The sequence below is a fragment of the Nyctereutes procyonoides genome, unplaced genomic scaffold, assembly GCF_905146905.1.
Source record: "Nyctereutes procyonoides isolate TBG_1078 unplaced genomic scaffold, NYPRO_anot_genome, whole genome shotgun sequence".
Lineage (NCBI taxonomy): Eukaryota > Metazoa > Chordata > Mammalia > Carnivora > Canidae > Nyctereutes > Nyctereutes procyonoides.
The window spans coordinates 2,255,199-2,281,734 of NW_026575141.1; the positions used below are offsets into that span (position 1 = coordinate 2,255,199).

At 48.5% G+C, this 26,536-nt stretch overlaps 1 protein-coding gene across 2 annotated transcripts in view; it reads left to right on the forward strand.

The window, feature by feature from the left end:
- PLXNA4 (plexin A4) overlaps nt 1-26,536 on the forward strand; it is a 425,241-nt gene that overhangs the window by 39,771 nt on the left and 358,934 nt on the right. For both annotated transcript variants that reach the window (XM_055307458.1, XM_055307457.1), the window contains exon 2: nt 24,345-25,613. In XM_055307458.1, coding sequence (XP_055163433.1) covers nt 24,429-25,613 — 1,185 coding nt within the window. In that variant the 5' untranslated portion in view covers nt 24,345-24,428. The remainder of the gene's footprint in view (nt 1-24,344; nt 25,614-26,536) is intronic.

Genomic DNA, 26,536 nt, shown 5'->3' on the forward strand with positions numbered 1-26,536 from the left:
GAGGGGACCATGTGAACCCCTCAGCATCATGAGAGAGCCTCTGCTGCCCTCAGGACACCTGCTTTACTCTGTAGGACATAGACCTGTTGATGTGCCACCCTGTGGGTAGGCCAGTTCTACGTGCGGAATGGTAGTAGAGCTGTTATCTTTCATTCATATCTCTCTCTCTCCCCCCCCTTTATATATATATATTTCATTCTTTTACTATTTTCTTTCCCTTAATCTTTAGTTTGGAGACCACAAAATAAAAGACCTTCTGTGCCAGCCAACTCAGTATCTGTCCATTTGCTCCAAGTCCTGACTGTTTTCTCTCTGGAGACTCAATCCTCCTCCATTTGCTCCTCACATGTCCCCTTCCGCACTGCTGTGTCTCCAGACACTTGCACACTTCTGTGTGTCTCCATGAGCACATCCCCAGTAGCCAGGCTCTTGCCTCTGCACTAGGGTAGAGAGGAATCCCAGGCCATGCTTCTCTCTCCTGGAAGATGGGATGCTCCTCTTTCACTGACACTCCGACAGCACGGCGGAGGTCCAATGGTAGGAGAAGTCAGAAGTCAGGTGGCCCTGTATCAAGTTAGTTGGAGAGCCTGGGTTAGGGTCAGGGAAGAACTGAAATGGCTGGTGGGTTTCACTAGGTTATAGCCAAGAAGCAGAGAGAAGAAGTGTTGTATCCTTTCTTTGTTTACGCTGATATGTTTTCCATTTCTGCATGAGCTCCTGCTCTCCACTCCTCTTCACCCTATCCACACGGGTCAAGCTAGAACTCTCTCTTTCCTGGCCCTTTCTTCATCATACCATTAGCCTTGGGAGTCATCACAGACCCCCATTTTGTTTCCCAGCCTCCCTTTCTTCAGCCTTCCCCTCCCCTCTCACAGGAATGTCTCTCAGTCTCATTGCCTTGCCTGGCGAGTTGCCAAAACAAACACACACACATCATTAGCCCTTTCTTTGGAACAAGTCCACGAGGCCATGGGGCCCCAAGACGAGGACATGTTTAAGGAGATGGGTTGGCATGGGGTGATGGCGCTGAGGCCGGAGATGCTGATGGCAGGTGGGGAAAGGAGCGTGGAGCAGTCTACGCCTGCAGCCTGTGTGTGGGAGAAGCCCGGGGACTCCACCGAGTCAGAACTCCCCGAGGTGGGCAGGGCAGCGGCAGTTTCACAGACTAGCAGAGCAGAAGGAGAACAGAGCTCCACAAGCATCAAATCAGAGAAAAAATGGTTTTCTTGTGGAGCCAAGGTTTTTTTTTTTGGTCTTAAGTAAGCACAAGGGACTCCTGATGTGGAAGGGAATCTTTGAATTATTGGAAAATGCTTTGGGGATGGAAAATTGGGCTGAGGCTGGCCTCTGTGGATTTGGGGAGCTCTTTGAACAGGGGGCATCTGGAGACCCTTCTCCAAAGCTCAGCGGCTGGTTCACAGGACAAGTTAAATCTTTTCATGTTGGAGGCCTTGCACCCATCCAATTCCTGAATTGATATCCTGCCCCAGGATTTGGCTACCTTGGATGGGGGCTTAGAGCCGCATAGGGATGCTGTAGGGTCCATTTAGGGTCTCATGAGACTGATCATTTCTTCTTCTTCCATGTCCTATTGGGCACTTACGCTGTGCCGAGTACTGTGTACTGTGAATTGAACTATAAATAAGAAGTATATTTTCACGTCAGGAGGGCTTATTTAGCAGCAAAGTGAATACAGATGTAAACATTATGGCAAATGCAAAGTAGAAAGCAATCCACTCTGACATTTGCACACATTGCTTGGGAAATTCAGGGAAGTAGGGAGATTCCTTTGGCTTGGAGGTTAGGAGGGATTGTGATGGTGGCAACACGGATTGCCACCACTTAGAAGGCAGGTCCCACTGTCATTCTCATTTCCTGGCTGAGGATACGGAGGCCTAAAGGGAAGCAGTCATTAGTCCAAGGTCGAATTTTCAAGGGTAAAGATAGGGAAGGAGGAAGGAAAGGGAGTTTCAAGCAAAGAGAACAACTTGGTGAAGTTATGAAAGCAGGAAAGCACAGGCCATGTATGAGCAATGAAGAGTAGTTCTATTTGACTGGAAATGATAAAAGTTAGATGTCAGAGATCTTTGAATACAAGGCTAAGTTTGTCCTCCATTCTAGAGGCAATGGGGAGCCACTGATGATTCTTGAGTAGGAGAGTGTCATGATCAGAGCAGACAAGTGGTTTAGAAAGAGGAGAATCGGAGATGTATAGACCATTAAGAGGTGACTGTAACAGAACATGAGAAGTAATGTGCTGTGCCCAGGGGACATTATAAAGAACTATTACTTGGACAATGCAGGAGAGATAATTTCTTCTCATTTTGGTAAGAGGCAACTGATTTCATAAGAATGAAGGAAAAGTGGTCCATTTTCCAATTCTTTCCAGCTCCATCCACCCATTTATACATATTCTCCTAATCGCTAAACTAGACCCTACTCATTACCGCTCCACTCTTTTCCTTTCTGCTTACTGGATTTCTTTTCACAAATGGGATCACTTTAAGAGCAGTTAAAGGGAATGAATTAAATCTCTTTCATGGCTTCAGACATTTATTGGCTTTGAAGGAAGTGGTATGTGAGTGCGACGTTGACATACAGAAGCATCTAGATCACTGAGGTAAAGGTATTGCGCTGTAGTGGAGAGCACTGAACTCAGGTTCTAGGTCCAGGTGGTAACTCCTTTGGTGGTGCTAGGATGTGTAATCTGATTTTGAGTTTCTGTGCCTGCAAAATGGGGCTAAAAATACATAAGCCAGTGGGGTAAAAAAGAGATAGTGATAAGGCAAATGAGAGTCTGTATGTCAGTGGTTCACCAAGTGTGGTCCCCAGGCAAGCATCATCAGTGTCACCTGGGAACTTGTTAGAACTACAAATGACCAAGTCACGCCCCGAACCCACCAAATCAGAAACTCAGGGTGGGCCTTCCAGGTGATTCGGCGCTGCATGGTCAAGTTAGAGAGCTGCTGCTGCTATATCATAGTGCTCAAGCATTCAGGCTCATGTGGGAACTCTATCTTGAGCTGTCACAGCGGTTCTCAAACCTGAGTGTGCCCACAAACACCTGGAGGCCTTGTTTCAACACAGGCTCCTTAGGGCGGGCGTGAGGCCTGAGAATATGCATTCTAGCAAGTTCCCAGGTGGAAACCCCTGCTCTATTACACTCTGGCTTTGGACATATCTCTAGCTCTCTCTGGAACTCTGTTTCCTCACCTGTAAAATAAAGATCATGATGATATCTACCCTATAGGCTGTTAGGAAAAACAAATGAGGTAGTTCATATAGAGCACATAGCTCTCTAAACGTCCTTGTTATTCATGCATTTGTAACATATTTTGCAAATATAGAGGATCATTGGGAAAGCCAGATCACAGAGGACTACAGTGGGTCTATTTAAAAAAATTATTGTGGTAAAATATATAAAACATGAAATTTTCCAGTTTTTAAAAAGATTTTATTTATTTATTCATGAGAGACACAGAGAGAGACGCAGAGACACAGAGGGAAAAGTAGGCTTCCTGCAGGGAGCCCGATGTGGGACTCGATCCCAGGACCCCGGGATCATGACCTGAGCCAAAGGCAGATGCTCAAACTCTGAGCCATCCAGGTGCCCCCAAAGTTGCCATTTTAAGTATACAACTCAATGGCATTAATTACATTGGTAAAGTTGTGCAACCATCACCACCATTCATCTCCAGAATTTTGTCATCTTCCTCAACTGGAACTCTACCCATTGAACAGTAACTGCCCCCTTCTCCCTTCCACCAGCCCCTGGTAACCTCTAACCTGCCTTCTGTTTCTATGAATTTGCATATTCTAGATATTTCATAGGAGTGGAATCATAGAATACTTGTCTTTTGGTGTTTTGCTTCTTTCACTTAGCCTAATATTTTTAAGGTTCATCCATGTATCAACACTTTATTCTTTTTTAAATCACTGAGTCATATTTAATTGTATGGATACACCGCATTTTGTATATCCATTCATCTACTGATGGATACTTGGGCGGTTTCCGCCTTTTGGCCCTTGAACATAGGCTAAGTGAACATTGGTATACACATATGCCTTTGAGTCCCGGTTTCCACTCTTTTTGTTATATACCTAGGAGAGGAATTACCGGGTTGTATGGTAATTCTAGTTTCAGCTTTTTGAGGAACCACCCGACTGTTTTCACAGCAGCTGCACCATTTTACATGCTCACCAGCAATATTCAGCCATTTCAATTTCTCTCCATCCTTGAAAACATTGGTATTTTTCATCTGATGGTAGCCATCCTGGTTAGATATGAAGTGGTACCTCATTGTGGTTTTGATTTGCATTTCCCTAATGACATCTTTTCAAGTGCTTAATGGTCATTTGTCTATCTTCTTTGGAGAATGTCTCATCAAGTTATTTGCCCAATTTTGAATTGGGTTCTTTGTCTTTTTGTTGTTGAATTGCAGGACTTCTTTATGTATTCTGGATACTAGACCCTTATTAGATGTGTGATTTGCAAACATTTTCTCCCATTCTCTAGGTTGTATTTTTTCTTTTAAATATATTTATTTTTTATTTTAGAAGGAGAGAGAGAGAGAGAGAGAGAGCAGGGAAGAGGGGGGCAGAGGGAGAGAAGCCTCAAGCAGACTCCCTCCTGAGCACGGAGCCCAACAACATGGGGCTCAATCCCACGACCCTGAGATCATGACCTGAACCAAAATCAAGAGCTGGCCGCTGAACTAACTAAGGCGACCAAGCACCCCTAGTCTATTTTTTAAAGTATAGTTTCACTGAGATATAATTGATATGCTATACACTACATCTTTAAAGTATACAGTTTAATGGGTTTTGATGTATGGAAACAGCGGTGAGATCATCGCCACAATCAAGATATGAATAAACCCATCACCCCCCAAAGTTTCCTCATGATCCATTATAATTCCCCCTCCCTGCCCTTCCTCTCTCTGCCTGTTAATAGTAATGCTCTAAATGCCCTGCGGTTGACACTGAGGCATAATGGGAAGATGCCTAATCTGGGACTCAGGAGGCCAGACTCCTGGTGCTCTGGCTCTGTTGGTGGATGCTGATTTTGAACAGCCTCTCCATTTGCCTGGGCTTGCTTTCTCACCTGCACATGACAGGATCCTGCTATCAGTGGTTCTCATCCACTCTGGCCACATATTAGAATAATCACCTGGGAAGAAAATGATTATTGCTTTTTTAAAAAGCTACATTTTAATAATTACTTTATAGTTAATTTTGAATAATTACTGCTTTTTGAAAAACACGGATGTCTATCCCCCATCCTTTGAATGAGAGTTTCTGGAGGTGGGATCTGTGCTTTTTAAAAAGCTCCCCCAGTGATTCTGATGCACAGTAAGTTGAGATGATTTTCTTCTTATTAAAAATTCCATTCTTTATATATCACTTTGTATTTTTCATATTGATTTTCTTTCACTCTTTCAAAAATATGGTGATGTAGGTTAGAAAGATATGTTTGTTTACAGACAAGGACACAAATCTAGACAGTGGGTAAGGGACTTGAGTAGATGTAATGTAGCGTGTAGACTGCAAGGTAGCATGTGTTCTCCATTATTCCCTTCAATTGCTATTAAATGAGGTGACGCCAGCATGCAGGCAGCCAGTGGCTTCTGGGTGGGGCTCCCAGGGTGGGATACCATGGATCAGGGTTTGACTTTGTCAGTGTATCCAGAGATTAACAGACTCTCAGGACTAACTCACTCTAACTCCCTAAGACATTGATATTTAAGGTAAAATGTCACCTTATTCATTTTAATGGAGTCTGCTCCTATCTAGTTAATGAAAGAATGGTGGTTGCCCTCCTAGACACCCTTCATGGCCTTCATGGCAGCAAGGTCTCCAGAGGGTACACTTGTAGCCTGAAGATGTCCTAGGTGAGTCAGTGAGATGTGTTCAGCCTTCAGATGCTTTCAGCCATTGGTGCTTTCCTCTCTGCTGAGCCATGGTGAGCATATCAGTGATGTCTCCCCTCTTGGTCAGGAGAAGTCTGCAACAGTTGACCCAACTGCAAGTGGTAGGCAAGTAAGGACAAGGGGTGCTCCTTCACATGAAGCACCCGGCAGGCTTCTCATGTGGTCCAGTTGGCCAGGTTTAAATCTTGTGAATGTTAGGAGCTCATGCCTGGCAGAGGGGAAGGTTGACTTAATCCAACCTTGATTAACCACTGGGGCTAGGAATTGTTGGCTAATTCCAGGCATGCCCAACCCCCTTCTGAGGTGGGGCCCCAGATGGAGGGTGAACTCCCAAATAAAGTTAGGGGTTATATCAGTGGGAAAGGATAAGTGGGGGGTCAGCTGCCTCATTGGGGAGCATAAAATTGGAACCAGGAGGTTAGTGTTTTTGAGAACCATGTCATCCATTGCGTGGAGAAGTCTGATGGCCAGCTGTCATCACTCCTGGAGTGTGCTTCCTGTTGAGCCACATAATCATGTCTGGAAGCCACCACAGCTCTCTCTCTTTCCCTGGTTTGTGTAAGATTAAAAACCAGCAGTTGTTGCTGTTTTGCTTTGTGCTCTGGGCCGACCACCCAGAGTTGGTTAACATCTTCTTTATTCTGACTCTTTAGATTACAGCCTTCTTGAGTTATATTCTTGTTGGAGGAAGAAACCATGTCACCTGAGTGGGCTTCAATTCCCTGCTCTTTCAGCAGTGATTTTGGGACAACTTGCCCCTGTAAGGTGGCTTCTGCAGATACCTGGCACTGCTGTGCAGATGTCTTGTTACTAAATTAACTCTCAGAAGGTCACCTTATCTCCTTGTTCCAGGGACTTCTTTCTATAGCCTCTGTGTGCAGACTCCATCAGCCACCTCTTGGCTCTGTTTGAAGAAGTTGATTAGGTCAGGTGGGTGCCTGGGTGGAGGTTGAATCTGCACCTGGGCAGTGTGCTGGCAGGTGGAGTGAGGAGCTGATTTGGGCAAACACAAACATGACTGTGATGTGGTCGGGTGTCAATTCGGGTGGGAATGCGGGTCATTGGTTGGTTGCCGCATCGATCTTTTCCAGGCTGAGCATTTTGCCTCATTGATTTTTTCACTGCCGACTGACTCTTGTTCATCTGTTCACTTGGAGATTGCTTCATTTCTTTTTAGTTCATTTTTCTGTGCCCGTTTGACATTCAGCCACATTGTATTGCCCTTACTATAGGTGCTGATCGCCCCTTTCCTAGGACAATCTCTGTGACCCTGGCAAAGGCCTTTAGCCTCCCTGAGCCTGCTTTCTCATCTAAATGGAGAGGATAACTCCTGTCTAAAGCATTGAGAAGCTGGGGGCATTTGGGTATCCAGAAGGGTAGCTCCTGAGAGGCGGGTGCAAGACTTGTTTGGTAAGGAAACTGTGGTCTTGCTCAGACTTGGCAATGGGGGAGAACCTCCACTTGAGGAGGGGTGCTGAGATTCTATGGCTTCCGTTCTCCAACCGGTGCATGCGGCTCAGGCCATGTTGGCTCCAGAGACCAGGGTGTATCTTCCATGTAACCTCAGCCCAAGTATGGCTTTACAACTGCCCATCGATGTCTAATAGCACAGCTAAGACAAGCCTGGACACTTTAACAGGACTCTGCTAGGGACCTGGGGGTAATAAAGGGGAAATAAGTAGAGTTACTATAACAAGTCAATGTGGTTTCCAAGTTATGTTTTATTTTGCTTCATCAGTAGATGAAACCCCAGTTTAACACCAATTGTGCCACCATGGAGCACTGTGCATTTTGATCCTTAGCGAGACCCAACAGACCCCTTAAAGTTTAGGCATAAAGACTGAGGCCCAAGGAAGGATGGGAGTTCCTTCTCCTACCTGCAAAGGTGTGCCACCAGTCCTGATGACCTGTGTTGGGAGCCATCTCTTACCCAGTTGACTTATATGGTGAATTTCCACTCTTCATGAGCATAGCCGTACACCAAAGACCAGGGCGGAGGAGTAATTATCCCTAAATAAAGCAGCAGCCCCACAGGATCACCAGAAACACCTGCTTTCCAGGCAGCAAGGAAGTGAGGCATCCAGACAAGGTGCTTGGAAGCTGAACTAGCTCTCTGAGGTGGGGGTGGGCGGCGAGTGACAGGGCATTTGAGTCTGGGAACAAGTTAGGGATGGATGCAGCAGAAACCCATACTTTGTTTAGATAGACTCATTTTATGCTTCTTCCTTTCTCTGTGTTTATTTTGTTTTCCCGTCGATTTCATGTAATCACAGAGAAAAATTGCGGCCTCTCTCAGCTATGCTAAGAGGAACCTGGAGAAGTGGGTTGTAACAGGTGTGCGGTGTTGTGCTGGGAGGTTAAAGGGAGGGGTGTTATGTACCCATGAGGCTGTGGTGACGGTGGACACAGTGTGTTACATCAGAAAGGGGAAATCAAGGCCTTTAGCAGAAAGGGGAAATCAAGGCGACATTTGTCCTAGCTCCTTCCCCTCACCTAGAGATTTTCCTTGCAGTTCTGAATCTTGAAAGCTTTTTTTCCCCTTTTTCAATAAGTAAAGCAAATTACCTTCAATTTCTCAGTCTACTTGACAGAATTTTTATAAAGACTAAATGAGAAAATAGATGTAAAAGTGTTTTTGAGAAACAGAAGCCAGCATACCAACATTTCCCAAAGTGTGTGCCATGGAACAGTGTTCCTAGATATAGTAGTAGGTGTTAAGCAATCAAGGATTCCTTGGTCAAACACAGTTGAGAAACCTTGGTTACCAATCCTACAACAGGTGTCTTCATCAAAGGACTTCTCGGGTCTTTTAATACGCTCATGTGCCTCTTGGCTCTCCAAGAGGATGATTTGGTGTTTCCCAAACTTGATTAAGCAGGGACCCTTTGCGGGCAGAGCTTTGGGAAGGATTGATAATCTTCACTGGGTTGTACCAATATAATTGTGTGGGTTTGGAATTGCAGGCGGGTGGAGGGGCACGCTTTCATCCAGTAAGCTACGACAGGCATTTGTCCATAGCGGTTTCTCATTTCAGTGCTTCTTCCCATTCTCATCAGTGTCTATGAAATGGCAACTACAAACAGGAGTTACTTAAAATCCAGATGAGTACTTTTGAAGGGGAATTTTTTTTTTTAAGTTAAAAACCATCTTAGCCCACATGCTATATCACAGGTGAGCTTTGAAGACATTGCGCTAAGTGAACTAAGCCAGACACACAGGGGCAAGTACTGTATATCTCCACTTCTATGAAGTCCCTAAGGTAGTCAGATTCATAGAGATGGGGGCACCTGGGTGGCTCAGTCCATTAAGGATCTGTCTTTGGCTCAGGCCATGATCCCAGAGTCCTGAGATCAAGCCCCGCATCTGGCTCTCAGCTCCATGGGGAGCCTGTTTCTCCTTGCCTTTGCCTCCTTCTTTCTCTCTCTCCCTGTGTCTCTCATGCATAAATAATATCTTAAAAAATATAAATTCATAGAGACATAAAGTAGAAGGGTAGTTGTCAGGGGCTGGAGGGAGGAAGGTTTAGGGGAGTTAGTGATCACTGGGGAACTGAAACCCTTTTCAGTTGGGGATGATGAAAAAGTTCTGGGGATGGATGGTGGTGATGGTTGCACAAGAACACGAATGTATAAGAACATTAATGCCACTCAACTGTACACTTAAAAATGGCTAAAGTGGTAATTTTTATGTAATGTCCATTTTACCACAATTTTCCAAAAAGTTGATATTAAAAAAAAAATCTTGTCCTCTGTCTGAGTTCTTTTGATTTGGTCTGATTTCTGTCAGACTCTGGCCATCAGACCTTTGCTGGTTTGTGATCACTGGTCCCCAGGATGCCCTTTAGAACTTGAGTGAGAGCTCTCTGCTAGGAAGTCTCTGACTGATGCCGATTATCCCTTGCCATGTTTATTCCTTGAATGTCACTAATTTTGGTTGGAAATTGATGAAGTTTACAAATTGGTCCATACTTCGTAACCATTTGTAATTTTCCTTTAGCAAAGTTGAAATTTTGATGTGATAGTTCTTCTTCCACCAAACCTAAGTGTAAAATACTAGGTCCCCGAGTAAAATATTTTGTGGTTTTTATTGGCATCATCTTCTAGCTGAGGTCATTGGTGCACCGTCTGCATGATCAGGGGACTGTCACAAGCGAGGACCCTGATGACTAGGGGGCTTTCTGTAGGCTTAGGCTCAGGACTCAGCCTCATTTTATATTTCATTGAGAATCAGCTTCTCATCTAGAAAATAAGGATACCCTTAGCATCCTCTTGGGAGTATTTAAATAAGGTGCCTAATGCAGACCACACAGCTGGTTCTCCAACTACCTCCCTCCATAATTCCCATTTGCATCAACCTGGGCAGGGCCAGCTCTGCGGATGACCTTGCCCTTAATGCTCCAAATGGAACTCTGGACTTGTTTGCTCCCCTGCAAAGCCCTCCCCGTATCAGTAACGTGCCACTGCTGTTTACCCAGTTCAGTTGCTCAAGCCAAAATCAAGGAGGTGTTACAGCTTTCCCTCTCTCTCTTCCCTCTCATTTCTGTACTTACCAGCAAGCCCTGTTGGAGCAGGTTGTCTGTTTTCAGCACTGATGCCTGACCCAGGCCACCCATCACCCCTCAATGAACTGCAGGTCTTCTCTTCCACTCACAAACCATTCTCCATCAAGCAGCCGGACTGAGTTTGTGATAAACCTGACCTTGTTTAAAACCTTTCCATGGCTTCTCACACCCTTTGCAATGAAATTCACATTTCTTCCCATGGTTTTAAATATCCTCTGTCATTTGCCCCCTGCCTTCCTCTCTGACCCCATTGCTCACACTTCTCTGCTCACCAATGCCTTCCAGACCCTCAGCCTTCTGCCTTTTCCTTGCCAAGTCTGCTCCTCCCTAGAGTTTTTGCATTCACTTTTCCTTTGATCTCCCCAAATCTTTGTGTTGCTGCCTCCTCCTTGTGATTTATTTAGCCCCCCTGCAAGCGTCATTTCGGATAGACTTCCACTGGTCACTCCAGTTGGGGACCCTGCTCCCACCTACAGTTACTCTATATGGAATGACTTTGCCTCCTTTTTTTTTTTTTAAGGCTTTAGCACTGTAAAAAAATAATATTTTTTTCTTATTCATTGTCATTCTCCCTATTAAGTGTAAGCTCTGTGACATCAAAGACTTTTTTGTCTTATTCATTGTGTACTCTTAGAACCTGGGTTCCTGGTATGTAGTAGCAGCTGGGTAAATGTTGAACAAATGCATGAATGGACTTGGGTCATCTTCCCTGTTTTCTGGTTGGCCCCTCTCATATCAACCTTTGGCTACCCAGGGCTTGTCCAGTTGTACCATGTCCCTGGGATGAAGGAAAGTTATCTCTCCTTCACAGGCAGGTTATCAAGGCCTCGCGAGGTGATGGCATTCCAAAGCAGTTTGGTTTTTATGCACAAATAGGTTAGAAGGCTTTCTTCTCCTCCCACTTAACAACTACACATGGGTTGTGGAACCTCCTAGATTTATCTCTCCTACTTTTGATATACAGTCTTCGGTGATGATGTCTGATGGATGACTTTGTGGTTTACAGGGAAGTGTTGGATCTGTCAGAAGACTTGAGTTATAGACATGAATAGCATGGCTTTGGGGAAGTTAATGACATTCTCTGAGTTTCTGTGTCCCCATCTGGACAACAACAATCATGGGTTGGATAGTGATGAATATACATTTTTGGAGTCATGAGTGTTTATTGCTTATGAAGGAGCTTGTGGAAGGCAAGGTTTACACACAAACAAGAGGTGGTGGTGGTGGAATTTCAGGCCGTGTAAGAGGAGGAGTGGGTGGAGCTGGCAGGTGTTTTCCTCTCTATGCAGCACTTCGTGTTTCCATCTACTGTGCAATGTGCAGGGCAGACTCATGAAAACGGTGAATCTGCTGAAAGGCCTCCTGGGTTTTGCAGTGGATTCAACCCTCTCTCATACCTTAGATCCATCTCTTGGCCTTCCTGCATCCCCAGTGGCACAACTTCTGAGCAGGTCCCAAAAGGGGGTGTCAGCAGTATCCAACATGAATCATCCTCTGGCTGGCCTTGCCCTGGATCCTCGCAGCAATATGCCCCATCTGTATTCTTGTCACCTGGACAGAGAGGAGAACACAACTAATTCATAGGAGTGCTAGCGGAGGACCCCAGTCCTGTCAGGGGTGCAGGCAAGAGGGCCTGGTGTTGATGTTGGGGCAGAGGTTGACTTGTTGAAAACCATGTTCTGTTGCTGCTTTACAGTGATGGATGCCTTGGAGAATGGCATCTGAGGGTCTTCACCATTCTGTGCCTTACTTGTGAAAGGGCAATGGGATGGGGGATTAAGATTTTCTGCCCCTTGCTTCATAAGTTGCTGGTATAAATACAGAGGTAGGGTGAGGTTTCAGCAGAGTAGGGTGGGCAGAGCAGGAATCAAGAGTTTAGGCATGTGTTAGCGAATTTAGAATTGTTGCCAGAAATCGCACATGTCTCTTTGGTCGTTTGACTCATAGGCGTGTGCCCAGCAGGTGAGGAAGCAGTGTGACTCTGTGTTACATGGAAATAAGCAGGGGGAAGGCCACCAACAAGCTCCTTAGAAGGAATAGCATACTATCCTAGCATGACTTGATCAATACTAAACATTTAAAAGTTCTGTGTTGTCATGGTGATGGAATTATTTCCAAACTTTAAGCCAGAAAACCTACTATTCGGCTACCTTGCTTATTTCCAGGTCTCAGTATCTGGCCCCAAAACTTTGTTGCAATCATTCTGAGTGTGGTTTTTTTTTTTTTTTTTTTTTTTTTTTTTTAGCTAATATAGCTCTGTTCGGCTTCCGGCTGCAAGGGAGACTTCTGCCAAGATTTGCGGCACGCAGCTGAAATATGTTTTGTATTTTATGAGCTTTGGCTCATCGTGGAATTAAATAGCACTAATTACATGAATATAGACCAGCAAGGGAGACAACTGTTCACTTCCTGATTTTCCCTGGAATTGAAAAAGAAAGGGAGGAGGTAGAAGGACAAGTAGGGGACTGGGGAAAGGGCCCTCCCACTAGACGTTAAATGACAACAGAAGCACTGTCATTTGGCCCAAACGCACGCCCAATGGGCTGCCCCTTCACAGTGCCACTCATTGGTGGAACTAGTGACTTCCTTATTTGGAGACTGTGTGGGTGGAAAGGGGGGTGGTTCTGATGGGGGCAGTGACAGGGCCAGGGGTCAGGGAGCCACTGGGGATCCAAGTGCCAACTGGGGGAGATGCTGAGGCCCAAGGATTTGAGAGCGATGGGCTTCCAGCTGGATTCCCCCAGCACCCTGTATTTAGCATCCTTTTCAGCAAAGTCTAATGAGAGATTTCACACTTGTCTAAAGAAGGGAATCTTCATTCCTGTTTTCATTTGTTTTCTTGCTAAAGGGAGGGAAGGAAATGGACAGCATCACTCTAGCACGGGTGTAAGTTAAGCCCTTGGTTGGGGTGGGGGAGTGTCAGGGCCTAGAGGACTCTTGCCTACTCTTCAGAGAGCTGTTGTGGGTGGAAGTCTCCAGAAGCCAGAAGAAGTGAAGGCCCCTCCCTGAAGGGTTAGCTTGCTCGCTTGGACTGGGCTGGGTGCAATGGGCCAGGACCTGAGCTGACAAGGTGCATCCCACTCCAGCCTCCCTTATTATGAGAGAGAAAATAGGCTCAAGGAGGGTGATCGAGGCCCACCTGACAGATGAGTGCCCTGTGTCCTCAGAGGGCAGGCTGTGGAATCCAGACCGTGGCAGCCTCTCCCAAGGCACCCCACAGCTTAGATGTAGGCCGCTACAAAGCCAATTTATGCAAAGATGCAAAGAGCCTCGAGAGAGAAACTTCAGTACCAGCCTTTTGTTTTTTAGTCAATACCCCTACCCCCTGGGGTATTGTAATAGGCACCATCATGTGACTCTACTACATGCGACTTTGGTGGAACCCTCCCAACATCAGTGGTGGCCTGCCTTCCCTGAGGACTAAGTGCCTTACTCTTGCCTCTCCTAGATCTGACCCAACAAGAAACTTGGTGATCTCTCTTGCCTCAACATCCTGTTTCCAGAAACACCATTTTACAGGTGGAGAAACTAAGGTTTTGAGAAAGAAGGGCAGCAGGACTGTGACCAGGTGGGATGACCATTCCTGATGGGTGACTTTGGCTGACACATCAACCATCCCCGACTGTGGGCTAAGGAGATCTGACTTTTTCCCCTGGTTGAGAGAGGAGGGGAGGGTCTGGAGAGGAGGAGCTTGTTGAGGTGAAGCCATGTATCATGGTTTCGCTTACTGCTGCCAGGCTGGGAGTCCAGGCAGAGAGGATGGCAAGGCCATGGGAAATGTGGCTGGAAGAGCTGTCCCTTCCAGATGAAAATCAGGCCTCTGAGCAAGGCTTCAATCCACCTCTCCCCAGGCCATGGCCACCAGAGGAGCTACATGGAGCGATGACTGTCCTCAGGATGTGGTAGACTCCCAGTACCTCCTCTGGGACCTGAGTGTCCACCCAGGACTTGGGGGAGCAAAAGTACCAGCAGACACTCCCTTCATCACAGCTTGGGGGTGTCCTGAGCACCACCCCATGACATCTTTCCACTTCTGTACATCCAGAGGCAATGGGGACCCTCAGAATGCCAGCAGCCAGCCCCCCTGGGCAGAGCACTCCTCATGGGCTGGGCTCTGGGTTGGGGCCAGACAGAGTGACCACACTGATGCCAAGTCCAGCCGGGGCATCTGACCCCAAATTCCTGGCCAGCCTGTTTCTTTAAATGAGACACTGGAAAGTTGACGACTCTGTCCTCCCAGCTCAGGCCGCTCTTGAGAATGTTGTGTTTTTAAAGCCTCACAGCCAGACTTGGAGTAAAGAGAGTCATTGCTTAGCGACTCCCCCACCCGGAGCGCAGTGTCTGGAACATAAAGGGCTGCCGCGATGTAATAATAGAGTTCCACGTTGGGCTGCCTGGGCTCGCCGAAGCTCCCGCTCAGCTCTGCTGGGAACACGGCAGACTTGGCCAGGGAAAGGTGGTTCTGTCCCTGGGGGGCTCCCTCAGGGCCAACGACGGGGAGGCCTGGGAGAGGGGAAACCATAGATGGGGGGCCTCAGGGGTCCAGGGACGCCCTAATCTCTGAATGGGGCGGCTCACACACTCACCCTCCTGCAGAGGCTTCTTCTAGGCTCCTTCCAAAGGCTCTGTCCATGGTAATCACGGTTCCCCAACCCCCCTTTAATCAACTGGGAAGTAAGGATTAAGAGCGCCCTGAGCTGCTGAGCTTGGTGCTGAATTTCCTGGGGACCAGGGCTGGTTGCCTGGGCACAAGGACTCTGAAGCCTGCGGGCCGGGTCCCCGTTACTCTGCTTCCCCATCCCTCATGCCCCTCTCCAGCCCTTCCCCCAGCCGCCAGGGCCACATTTCTCATTGCTCAAGAGAACAGAAGCAGAGCAGAGGGAAAGCGGACTGGACGGATTGACTCCTAGGCTCACGGCCTGCTCTAGCTGTTGCTGCATTGTGGTTGTGCACTGGGTTATGGCCACGCTGACCTTTCAGAGTCCCCCGTGCACACACGACTGTCCAATGACAGTGCTGTGACCTTCTCTTGGGAGGACAGCTGCTTTGACTTGATTTTTCCCCCTAGCGGTCGTGATGGATTGCACTGCGACATTCACACCCTCAGGCCCTTTTCCTTTTATGAATGTGGCCCTCATTTCTGAGGCAGCGATGAGGAGGAGGGGCAGGGAGGCCGCGGGGCCATCGCAGGCTTCGGAGGCACCATTGCACAACTAGGCCACAGACGTCCCATGTAAATAGTAATTCTTCAGAACAATAAAATAACGATTCTTACCTCCTGCTTCTGGAAACCAAGAGTTTAATGTGAGAAAAGCAGGCAGTGGGACGCCTGGAGGGCTCTGTGGTTGAATGTCCACCTTCAACCAGCTCAGGTCGTGATCCCAGGGTCCTGGGATCGAGTCCCACATCGGGCTCCCCACAGAGAGCCTGCTTCTCCCTCTGCCTGTGTCTCTGCTTCTCTCTGTATGTCTCTCATGAATAAATATTTTTTTTTTAAAAAAAGAAAAGCAGGCAGGAAAAAATACTGGTTAGTTAACTGAGGAGATTACAGACTCAAGTGGGAATCTGAAAAGGGCATTTGTTCCTTTTGCTAATTTGGATCAGTGGCTGTCTAGTGTTCCTTGAATTAAAATGGGAGAGCTGTGCTGTGTGCCCATCCCCTCCCGGCCCTCAGCAGCACACACGTGGTGCCTCCCCAGCCCTCAAACTTTGAAAGGGCCGCTGAGGAGCATGAAGATTTTTCTGCCTTATGGACAGTGGCGCGGTCATCTCGTACCTGTCGAGGCAGCTACTTGCAATCTGGCTTTGGGAACCAGGAGGGGGCCGCTGGCCCCTAAAGGGTTGCCCCCTAGAGGCACCCTCGTGTACTACAACGATCAGGGCCCCCACAGTGCCCAGCCTGGGCTTCGAATCCCTGCTCTGACGCGCTGGCTGTTTCTGCCCCTGTTAGGGTGTTGCCAACTGCTATGACACACAAATCCACCATTTCAGAGCCTTGTTCCAGTGATAGTTTCTTTCTTGCCTTGGCGAATGAGTGCTTTCATCTCTAGGCCCCATCCTCCCATAGAGCCTCAGACTCCTCTTTCTCCAACTAATGAAAGGCTCTGTACGGAAGACATATCCTTGTCTTACCTGCTTTGGTGTGGAGGTGGACCCATGACGCTTCTTCACTCTTCACAGGGTCACACCGGATACTGTGAGAAAACATAGAGGCTGGGGCAGGTGGGCCGTAGCTGGCGGCCACCTCTTACCAACCACTTCACACCATCGGCCACATGGATGGGGAAGCACACATTTTTGGTGGATCGTTAGCTTCCTGTCCTTCAGCCTTGCCCAGACAAAAGCTGAACCACGTCTAGTGTGGCCCAGGAGAGGAGGCTAGGGGAGTGAGTTTCCTGGTTTGTAGTGAGTGCAGAACTTATCATGACTGTAGATAACCTCAAAGACGGACAGCGGGAGGGTCCTATAAGAGACCACCAGCCCCCAGAGGGCAGGGGTACTGTTGTCTTCATCTTCTTCTTTTTCTTTTTTAAAAAGATTTATTTATTTGAGAGAGAGAGAGAGAGAGAGAGAGAGAGAGAGAGAGAATGGTGGGGGAGGGGCAGAGGGAGAATCTCAAGCAGGCTCTGCACTGAGCACAGAGCATGAGGCCCAATCCCATGACCCTGAGATCATGACTTGAGCTGAGATCATGACCTGAGCTGAAGTCAAGAGGCAGACACTTAACTGACTGAGCCACCCAGGTGCCCCGAGGGGGGACTGTCTTCTGCATTTGAGTATCTGTACCCCGTGCAGCCAGTTCAGAGCCCCTCACGTGGTCCTTGCTCAATCGACATTCATTGGGTGAATGAAAGAATGCATGCTGATTCTAGCAACCAAGTCTCCTGCATCATCTAAGTTTTCCTCAATGCAAGTTTGTTTTAAGGCCCTGCTCTTTCTCCTCAACAGAGTCTGTGCTGATTTTCTCTGCTGAATAAATGACGGTTCTCAAAGTCCGATCTGTGGATACAAGGCAACTTGTTACAATATTCCAGCTGGTGGCCTGGCAGTTTTTGTTGTAAGTCCTGTATGAAAGATATAGTTCCCCTGATGCATTTGAAGTCATGCTTTAAGCAGACAAAACTGAGTATTTTAAGTAGTTAGAAGCCCTGGTTCAGAGCAGGGTAAAACCAGCATTTTGAATTTGGTCACTGTTTCAGCAAGTGGCCCAACACCAAGATTTGCATTGTACTTTTGCTATAGGTGATCCCAGCTGCCATTGCCGACACGCTGCAGGCGAGTAGGCATTCATTTGTTCATTCATCATTTATTCATCCATTCATTCATGTGTTCTCCAACATTTATTGGAGCCTGCTCTATATCAGGCTCTGGTCTTAGAACTGGAGAGAATAGTAATGAAAAATATATAATTTCTGATCTCTAGGACCTCATATTGTTAGAAAGGGTACAGCATTAATGGACAAATGCAACGGAGTTTGTAAAATGTGAGACGCTGGTGGGCATTCATTCCTCTACTAACATATCACAGGGGCTTCCTACATCAGAGGCAGGGTCAGAGATGGATTCCTTGAAGATAAGATCCTAGATGAGGTGGGGATCCCAGGGAAGTGTAAATCTCCTATGCAGAAGATGCAGAGGCATGGACAGGTGGCGAACATCCGAAGACACATGCAAGCACAGCCCTCAAAGCAAATGTCCAGCAGACAGAGGAGCACTGTGTTTGATTCTGAAAGTCAGCACATGCATACGCGTACACACACCTTTACACACCCAAATCTCGCCTGAGATAAAGCCTCACTACCTGCAAATTCTAGATTAGCTCTGTGGCCAGTGAGACGCGGGGATCTCTGGCATGCTTACTTTTCCCTGTGAAAGAATAGTCTATTAGAGAGGATGTGGTGAGAGACACTTTAGTCTTTCGGCTCAGAGGCTGGGTTTTTCTGTGTATGGGTTAGGATTCCTTCATTAACAAATACCAGAACCCACACTGGCTTATGTGAAAGGGGAATTTTTGGCTTGTGTAACTGGAAAGTGTAAGCATAGAGCTGGTTTCAGCACACTTGATCCAGACATCTGTGTGATGTCACCAGGACCTGAGATCGAGTAACTTCCATGCTCTTGCTCAGCGCTGCTCTCCTCAGTGCTTGGGCTTCATGCTGTTCAGGCCCCCCTGCCCACCCCCCACCCCCATGGCTATAGTATGGTACCCACAATTTTCAGGTGCATACTCTCCAAGGTCACAGCCAATGGAAGACCTAGAACTTTTTCCTCAGCACTCTCATCCAAAGCCTGTGGCCTCTTAGAGATTCTGACCAGACTAAGTATCCATCCCTGAACCAATCCCCGTGACACTCCCCCTCCCCTGCTGCCCTCACTGTTCCACAGCTCTGTACTGATTGGTTTGGACCCAGTCATGTGTTCTCTCTTGGACTGGGGTGGAGGCCATTTTCCCAGAAGCTTTTGGGCTGAGAGAGGGTGAAGAGGTGGATCCCTAGAGGATAAATGATTGGTAGCAAAATAAAAGATGTCCAGCATCTTTAATAGTGTCTTTCAAACGTTTTGTTGATCACGCCTGTATTAGTCAGCGTTCTCCAGAGAAACAAAAACTGTGTGTGTGTAGGGAGACAGAGAGATTGGTTTTAAGGAATTAGGTCGTACAATTGGAGGCTCCAAATCTAAAATCTGCAATGGTAGACCCACAGACCTGAGACTCAGCAGAAAGCCAAAGGGGTCTGCTGGCAGCATTCCCTCTTCCTCAGGGAGGTCAGTCTTCGACTGATTGGATGGCCACCTTATAGGGGGGAGTCTGTTTCACCCCACTCCCACTGATTTCAATATTAATTTCATCTGGAAGCATCTTCACAGAGATACCCAGAATAATGTTTTTCTGCATGTCTGAGCACCATAGCCCAGCCAAGGTGACATATAAAATTAACCATCCCAACAACTCACAGTACGATACGCACTTACACCACATTGGAGCACACGTATATACGGCTGAAACAAAAGTGGTGCTAAATAGTGGTTATCCTTCCTAACTGTGACATAGCCTTGTTTTTCCCTTCTTTTTTATTTCATTAAAAAGCATGTGTGACCCCCTCAATTGGTCTCTGGATTTGTGGTATGTCATAGAGATGGTCTTGTGAAACACCATCTGAGAATGTATCTTCAGAATGTTCTATCATCCCATAGCAAAGGTCCTTCCAGCCTGACTTTGTCTTAGCTCAGCCCAGACCTGTGCCTGTTCATGCCTCGGTTTCCTTATTTGTAGAGGAGGCACACTTACAAATATTTCTTCTACCTAACAGGGTTGTCGTGAACAATAAAATCAGAGCAAGGCAATGTATATGAAACCGTTTTGTAAACTCTGAGGTAATTTCGTGAGGTAATTGCTATTTTAAACTAGTCTATAATAACTTTCTTGTCTACCACTCAGGAACCTGAGAGGATGGTGCTATTTCATGAAAATTAGTTGGAGCTCTTCAACACTACTTGCCACATAAAACAAAGACAGCCCCAATTTCTTTAATCAAAATGATGATCAGCTTCTAAAAATGAGTCTCATCTCCCCTGAGATCATTCAGCATTAAAATCTGATTTTAAAGAAGGGAAAAAGGGCGGTATGTCTGGGTTCGATTCAGAGCCTCTCAGTTCTCCAGCCTTCTGCGACTTGCCCACTCTGCTAGTTCAGCGAGGCCTTTGGGGCAATCTTGGGGTGATTTAGTCACATCATTTGCCTTTAAGAGTCAGTGATGGGCTGAATGCCACCTCCAGCACTTTGTTTTAAAGCCATCTAACTGATGACCTGGGGAAGACATGGTGGGCAGGACCTAGAATTGGGAGCAGGGTTTCCTAGGTTGCATCCCCACTTATGAGGACAGAAGACAGATGTCCTGGAATGGAGCTGCCCTGACAGGCCAGCCTGCAGAGACAGAGCAGCCTCAGGCAGCCCCCGGGGGTGGGGGTGGGGCAGAGGGCTGACTGCTCTGCCCTCTGCCTACTTGTGGGGCTGGAGCTGGGGGAGCATAGGCACTTTGGTGGGGTCCCCCCTGCAGTGGTGCCCGGCAGGGTGTCTGGGGAGGCAAGCTGCAGCCCACACCCTTGCTTGTTCCTTTTTTCTAACATTTCTCTGTTACTTGTTTTCTAATCAGTCCTTCCGTGGAGTGTAAAATGCGAGGCTGGTTATTCCCATCACACGTTACTGTTTACTGTGGGTTCCCCCCTCTCGAGGTGCCACCATCCTTAGATGAGGATGATAAATGTTTGAGATGCATAACTGTGTCTCATTTCAGTATCTAGAAGATGGAAGAAGAGCCCTGGCAGCTTTCTGCTCCATAAATTCATAATTACAGGCTTCCTTGCCTTGTTTCTTGCAAACTGGAAAACTGTTGATTGGCATGTGGGTCTGTGAGTGTGTACAGTAAGGTCGGGGTATGGCAGGCACACTTCCCGGTCCCTGCCAGGTTCTGATACAGGGACTGCAGAAAGGTCCCTCCAGAGAGTTGGTGGCTGAGCCCTGACTGGCACCTGCCTGTTTGGAGTGAGATTACCAGCCCTGCTGGAATTGGGTTCTTGGCAGCAGTGTTCTGAGAGCTGTGTTAGCCAGCAGAGCGTATGGCACCCAAAGAGCAAGCTCCTCCAGACAAAGGCCAGGGAGCAGGTGCTGAAGCGAGTTGAAACAAAGTTGGAAGACTAGGCTGCAGGTGATGGAAAGAGCACTGGACTGGGAGTCCAGAAGCCTGAGCTTAATGCCGCCCCCACCTTCAACTCACCATGTGACCTGCTGCAAATCATTTAACTTCTCTGGATCACAGCATCCTTGTCTTTAAAATCAAGGATCGGAAACCTTTACGCTGAACTGCCTCTTTGAGATGAAAAACCTCTAGATTCTTCTCTGATATTTGGATTTGCACAGGCAGTTCAAGATGAGCCATCCCAAGTCCTCATCGCGCGAACTGAGATGGTGCCATCGGGTACCACCTTGTTATCATCATCCTAACCCTGTTCATCTCCTTTCAGTCTTGTCAACAAGAACAAGTCTCACTTCATAAGTACTTAGGGCATGCCAGGATGAAGGCCCTGTGCCAGGCGCTCTCCATCGTGAACGCTCTTAGAGGTGGATGGCAGTGCCCACCTGCTGCATGTTACCTGCCAGGCTATGCCCTGTGGGTCCCAGGGGCTTGGCTTCCTCCTGCGGAGCTGGTGGGGAGGTGTTACCGGGAGATGTCCTGGGGCTTTTCTGCTTGAGGCCTTATGTGGATTAAAAGAGGCTTCCACGTGCTCTATATTCTGGACTCAGAACTGCGTGTTTCTAGAAGGACTCTAGGTTTTGCGGTTTGATACAAACCTGGGTTTCAACCTAAGCTCTGCCACTTATCAGCCCCTTGCCCTGGACAGAGTTATCGTCACCTCACTGGAGAAGCAGGTGAGAGCACTCTGACCCCAGCAGACAGCTGAGCTGAGCAGGCGAGGGGTGGGCGCGCAGGTATAGGGACCAGCTGTGGCAAATGACGTTCCTCCTCGCTTCCCAGCCCTCTGCTAATCAGAGAACAGGCCTTGAGTCTCAGCTATATGTCGAGCATGGGCCTGGCACTTGGACTCACCAGTGAGCATGGCAGGTCCCCCAGCCCACAGCCCTCAGCCCCAAACCCAAGTCCTCCTGCGGAGGCTACATCGATGGAAGCGTGGGCCCCCTCCTCTGGGGGGCTGTGCTCTGTTCCTTCAAGCGCCTCTCCTCATTGCCACAGGTGTATAGTCTCCACCTGGCAGCGATGTCCTGACAAGGCCCAGGGCTTCCCTTGAGCCCTGTCTCCTATCTCCAGACTCTCCCTGGTGTACCTGCCGTTTGATAGGCTTTTGCTACGCTGACCCCTCCCCGAGGAGACCTTCCAGCTCTGCGGGTCCTCCCTTCATTCTCGGCCAGGCCCTAATGCCACCCACCACTTTCTCCTTGCTCCCTCACCCCGAGCTAGGAGTCAGTATTCCTCATGGGACCTGCTGAGCATTCTGTGATCTGTCATGCAGCATTTTGCTGTCTGCATAAGTTAGGTTCTGGTGGCACCTACCCGACCTGACCTCAGGTTCTTTGAGGGCCCAATCAGCCTGGCTGTGCTGGGACCCCGCAGCATTCTGCACATGCCGTGTGCACCCTGTGCCAGTATCTGTCACCTGGGGGAGTGAATGAAGACCCTGGGTTGGCAGGACTGTCCTGGGCCGTGGCTACACAGCCAGGGCTCCTCTTACGTGCATTTGAGCAGGCCTGGGGTTTCTGTCAGGGTTTCAGTTGACAACGTCAAGTCTTGACTTTCTTCTTTTCTTCCGTCTTCATGGAAACTTGCAACTCTCCCCGTGGGGGCTCTCTTGCTCTACCTCTTCCCACCACCCCGTTATTGAGGATTTGGGGGTGAACACGAGAAGTTTCACAAAGCTGAGATGCCCCCAAATTGGATGTGGGCCATTCCTGCCCCGATTTCTCTCAAATAGGAAGGAATATGACGCCGTCCTCTAGAGTAGAAATGAAGGAGACTGTTAGGACCGAGAGCTATTTTGTTCCATGGGGAGTTATTTATTTATTTACTGGACCACTTCTCAAACCATTTGTTCTCTCCCTTTAATGAAAACCTCTCAGGGGAGGCCCCAATAGGGGAGGCAGCCAGGATCTGCCTCATTAAAATGACATCAGGGCTCAGAGCCGGGCAGCATACCCCGAGGACTAGTTGTTGCTGTGGTGCAAGAGAGCCAGGATGTGGTTTTTACATTTTGGCCTCATGCACCATTTGGCAGTGGGGAGGCTCAAAGGAGAAGCGTAGGTGTCAACCCAGAGGGCTGGGGTGTCACCGACAGCCCCCGAGGAAGGGTTGTTTGCACTCTGTGCTGTGCATAGATAGTAACTGGTATACAGCCTCCCCTGTGCCCGGCTGGGGTAGACCGAGATGGATGCAGTTAAGGAGAACCCACTGTAGACTTGCACTCCTGGGTTTGAATCTACCTTTACCACTTGTAGCTATGCAGGCTGTAAACCTTCCCTAAGCCTTGCAGTGGAGACAGCAATCCCAATTCAGAGGACTACGAGTCAGGGTCCCAGCAGGAAACAGCATGCACAAATCCGGTTATTTGTGCAAAGGTTGATATAGGAACCCTTCACAAAGGTGTGGCTCCGACAGAGGCAGAGCAGTATTTGGGAGTAGGAACAGTGAGGCCCCGTTACCTCCTCTAGGACCAACTGGGGGTGGGCAGGAGGTGGTTCACAGAACCTGAAGACAAGTCCACTGGGACCTGTGGGGGAGGGTGGGAGCCAGAGCATGCAGCCCACCTTCATCCTCCTGTCCTGTCCCCCTCCTGTCAGCCTTCTGCTCATGTTCCCAACTGGCTGCACATAACCAGGCGCCAGGGTCAGCAATCCACAGATATGCAGTCCATACAGCTCAGCCTCCCGGGCACAGAGAAGGGCAGAGAGTGGGTCTAGAGGGGCAGGTGGAAGAGAGGCAACACTGAAGGGTTTGTGAGTTGGAATGAGACAGTCTATGGAAGGTGCTGGACGGTGACTGTTACAAAGCCAGGCATTGGGTGGCCATGTCTGTTCCTCCTCCTCCTCCTCCTCATCATCATCATTGTTATTGTTATTATTACCATTATTGTTATTGTTGAGGTCGCCCTCCTGGCACTGCTGCCACCCAGCCCTGCCTGTCCCCCCACACACATGGGGGCAGAGTCCCTTGGTCTTTGGCTTCTCCAGTGTAGTTCTGTGTCCTGGCATGTGCAGAGGGCTTTCGGGGTCCAGTGGCCTAAGCTGTGAGGTGAAACTAAACCACTATTCTTCTTGTCCAATATCACATCTTTGCTTTCCCCCACAGGGAGCCTTTCCTCCTGAGTCCTGGCCCTCCGAGGGGACTCCTGTGCCGAGTGCTACCACGCTGCAAGGAGGACCTGTTTCTGAAATGAAAGCCATGCCTTGGAACTGGACTTGCTTTCTCTCCCATCTCCTGATGGTAGGGATGGGCTCCTCCACTCTGCTCCCCCGGCAGCCAGCCCCGCTGTCACAGAAGCGGTCCTTTGTCACGTTCCGTGGGGAGCCAGCTGAGGGTTTCAACCACCTGGTGGTGGACGAGAGGACAGGGCACATTTACTTGGGGGCCGTCAACCGGATCTACAAGCTTTCCAGTGACCTGAAGGTCTTGGTGACCCACCAGACGGGGCCGGACGAGGACAACCCCAAGTGTTACCCACCCCGAATCGTCCAGACGTGCAACGAGCCCCTGACCACCACCAACAATGTCAACAAGATGCTCCTGATAGACTATAAGGAGAACAGGCTCATTGCCTGTGGGAGCCTGTATCAAGGCATCTGCAAGCTGCTCAGGCTGGAGGACCTCTTCAAGCTGGGGGAGCCTTTTCACAAGAAGGAACACTACCTGTCGGGAGTCAACGAGAGCGGCTCTGTCTTTGGAGTGATCGTCTCCTACAGCAACCTGGACGACAAGCTCTTCATTGCCACAGCCGTGGATGGCAAACCGGAGTACTTCCCTACCATCTCCAGCCGGAGGCTGACCAAGAACTCAGAGGCAGATGGCATGTTCGCTTATGTCTTCCATGATGAGTTTGTGGCCTCAATGATTAAAATCCCTTCGGACACCTTCACCGTCATCCCTGACTTTGATATCTACTATGTCTATGGCTTCAGCAGTGGCAATTTTGTCTACTTTTTGACCCTTCAGCCTGAGATGGTGTCTCCACCAGGCTCCACCACAAAGGAGCAGGTCTATACATCCAAGCTCGTGAGGCTTTGCAAGGAGGACACCGCCTTCAACTCCTATGTGGAGGTGCCCATTGGCTGTGAGCGCAGTGGGGTGGAGTACCGCCTGTTGCAGGCCGCCTACCTGTCCAAAGCCGGGGCTGTGCTCGCCCAGACCCTTGGAGTCCGTCCAGAGGATGACCTCCTCTTCACTGTCTTCTCCAAGGGCCAGAAGCGGAAAATGAAATCCCTGGATGAGTCGGCCCTGTGCATCTTCATCTTGAAGCAGATCAACGATCGCATTAAGGAGCGGCTGCAGTCCTGCTATCGGGGGGAGGGTACGCTGGACCTAGCCTGGCTCAAGGTGAAGGACATTCCCTGCAGCAGTGCGGTGAGTCAGGGGGAGGGCCTGTGGGCTGGGATGGTGTGGTGTGGCGGGGGGACTCTGGCCTGTGGCTTCCATGGGATGTGAGTCACCCATCCCATTTTGCATGTGAGACAAGTACCTCCGTCCCTGGGTCTCGCCGGACTCAGATCAGCACAAGCTCCAATGTGCTATGGCTATGACACTGAGCTTATCAGAGCTGGAGGTATTGCTGAAAGGCAGATTTCTTAACTGAGCGCTTTTCTCAGTTCCATACTGGCTCATGGTTATAGGAGGGCATGCTAGGAATGAGTGGGAATTATGTTTTATAGGTGTCACATGTACCGGGCATTGTTAAGGCTAGATTATCGTGTGCTCTGCACAAGACATGTCCCCTTCCTTCGTACTGACCATGCCTGCAAATCACTTTCCTGGGAGCTAAAGTAAAACCATTACTGGAATGAGCTAGTCAGGCTACATTTGGGATAGATCTAGAACTTCAGGGACATTGTGTTTTTAATTCTTGAGTATCTTTAGGAAAGGGCAAAATGAGAGCAGAAGTAGGGTGGGAGTCCAGTGAGCATAGAGGTGAAAGCAGAGCTTGCTCAGAAGCCTGCATATAGTAAGAATCTTCTGTGTGTACTGTTCTGTTCCATGGAAGAGATATGCCCAGCAACCTTGGAACAGTAGTGGGTGACCGAGTGCTGGAGGAAACCGAAAAAGGTGAGAATGAAGGGTTGGTTTAGGAGGCCTTCCAGGGCCTTGCTGGGTGGTCACAGGTGCAACAGGGGACATAGCCTCCTGCCTCTCCCAGCTGAACTCACTTGTAACCCCGCTTGCTGTGGCTGGACTTCTATTCATTTTTAAAATGATTCCAGTAGCTTAGAAGGCTCCATTCTGAGCATTTTCTATGTCCTGTGTCCATGTGCTTCCCCTTCTTATCATTCACT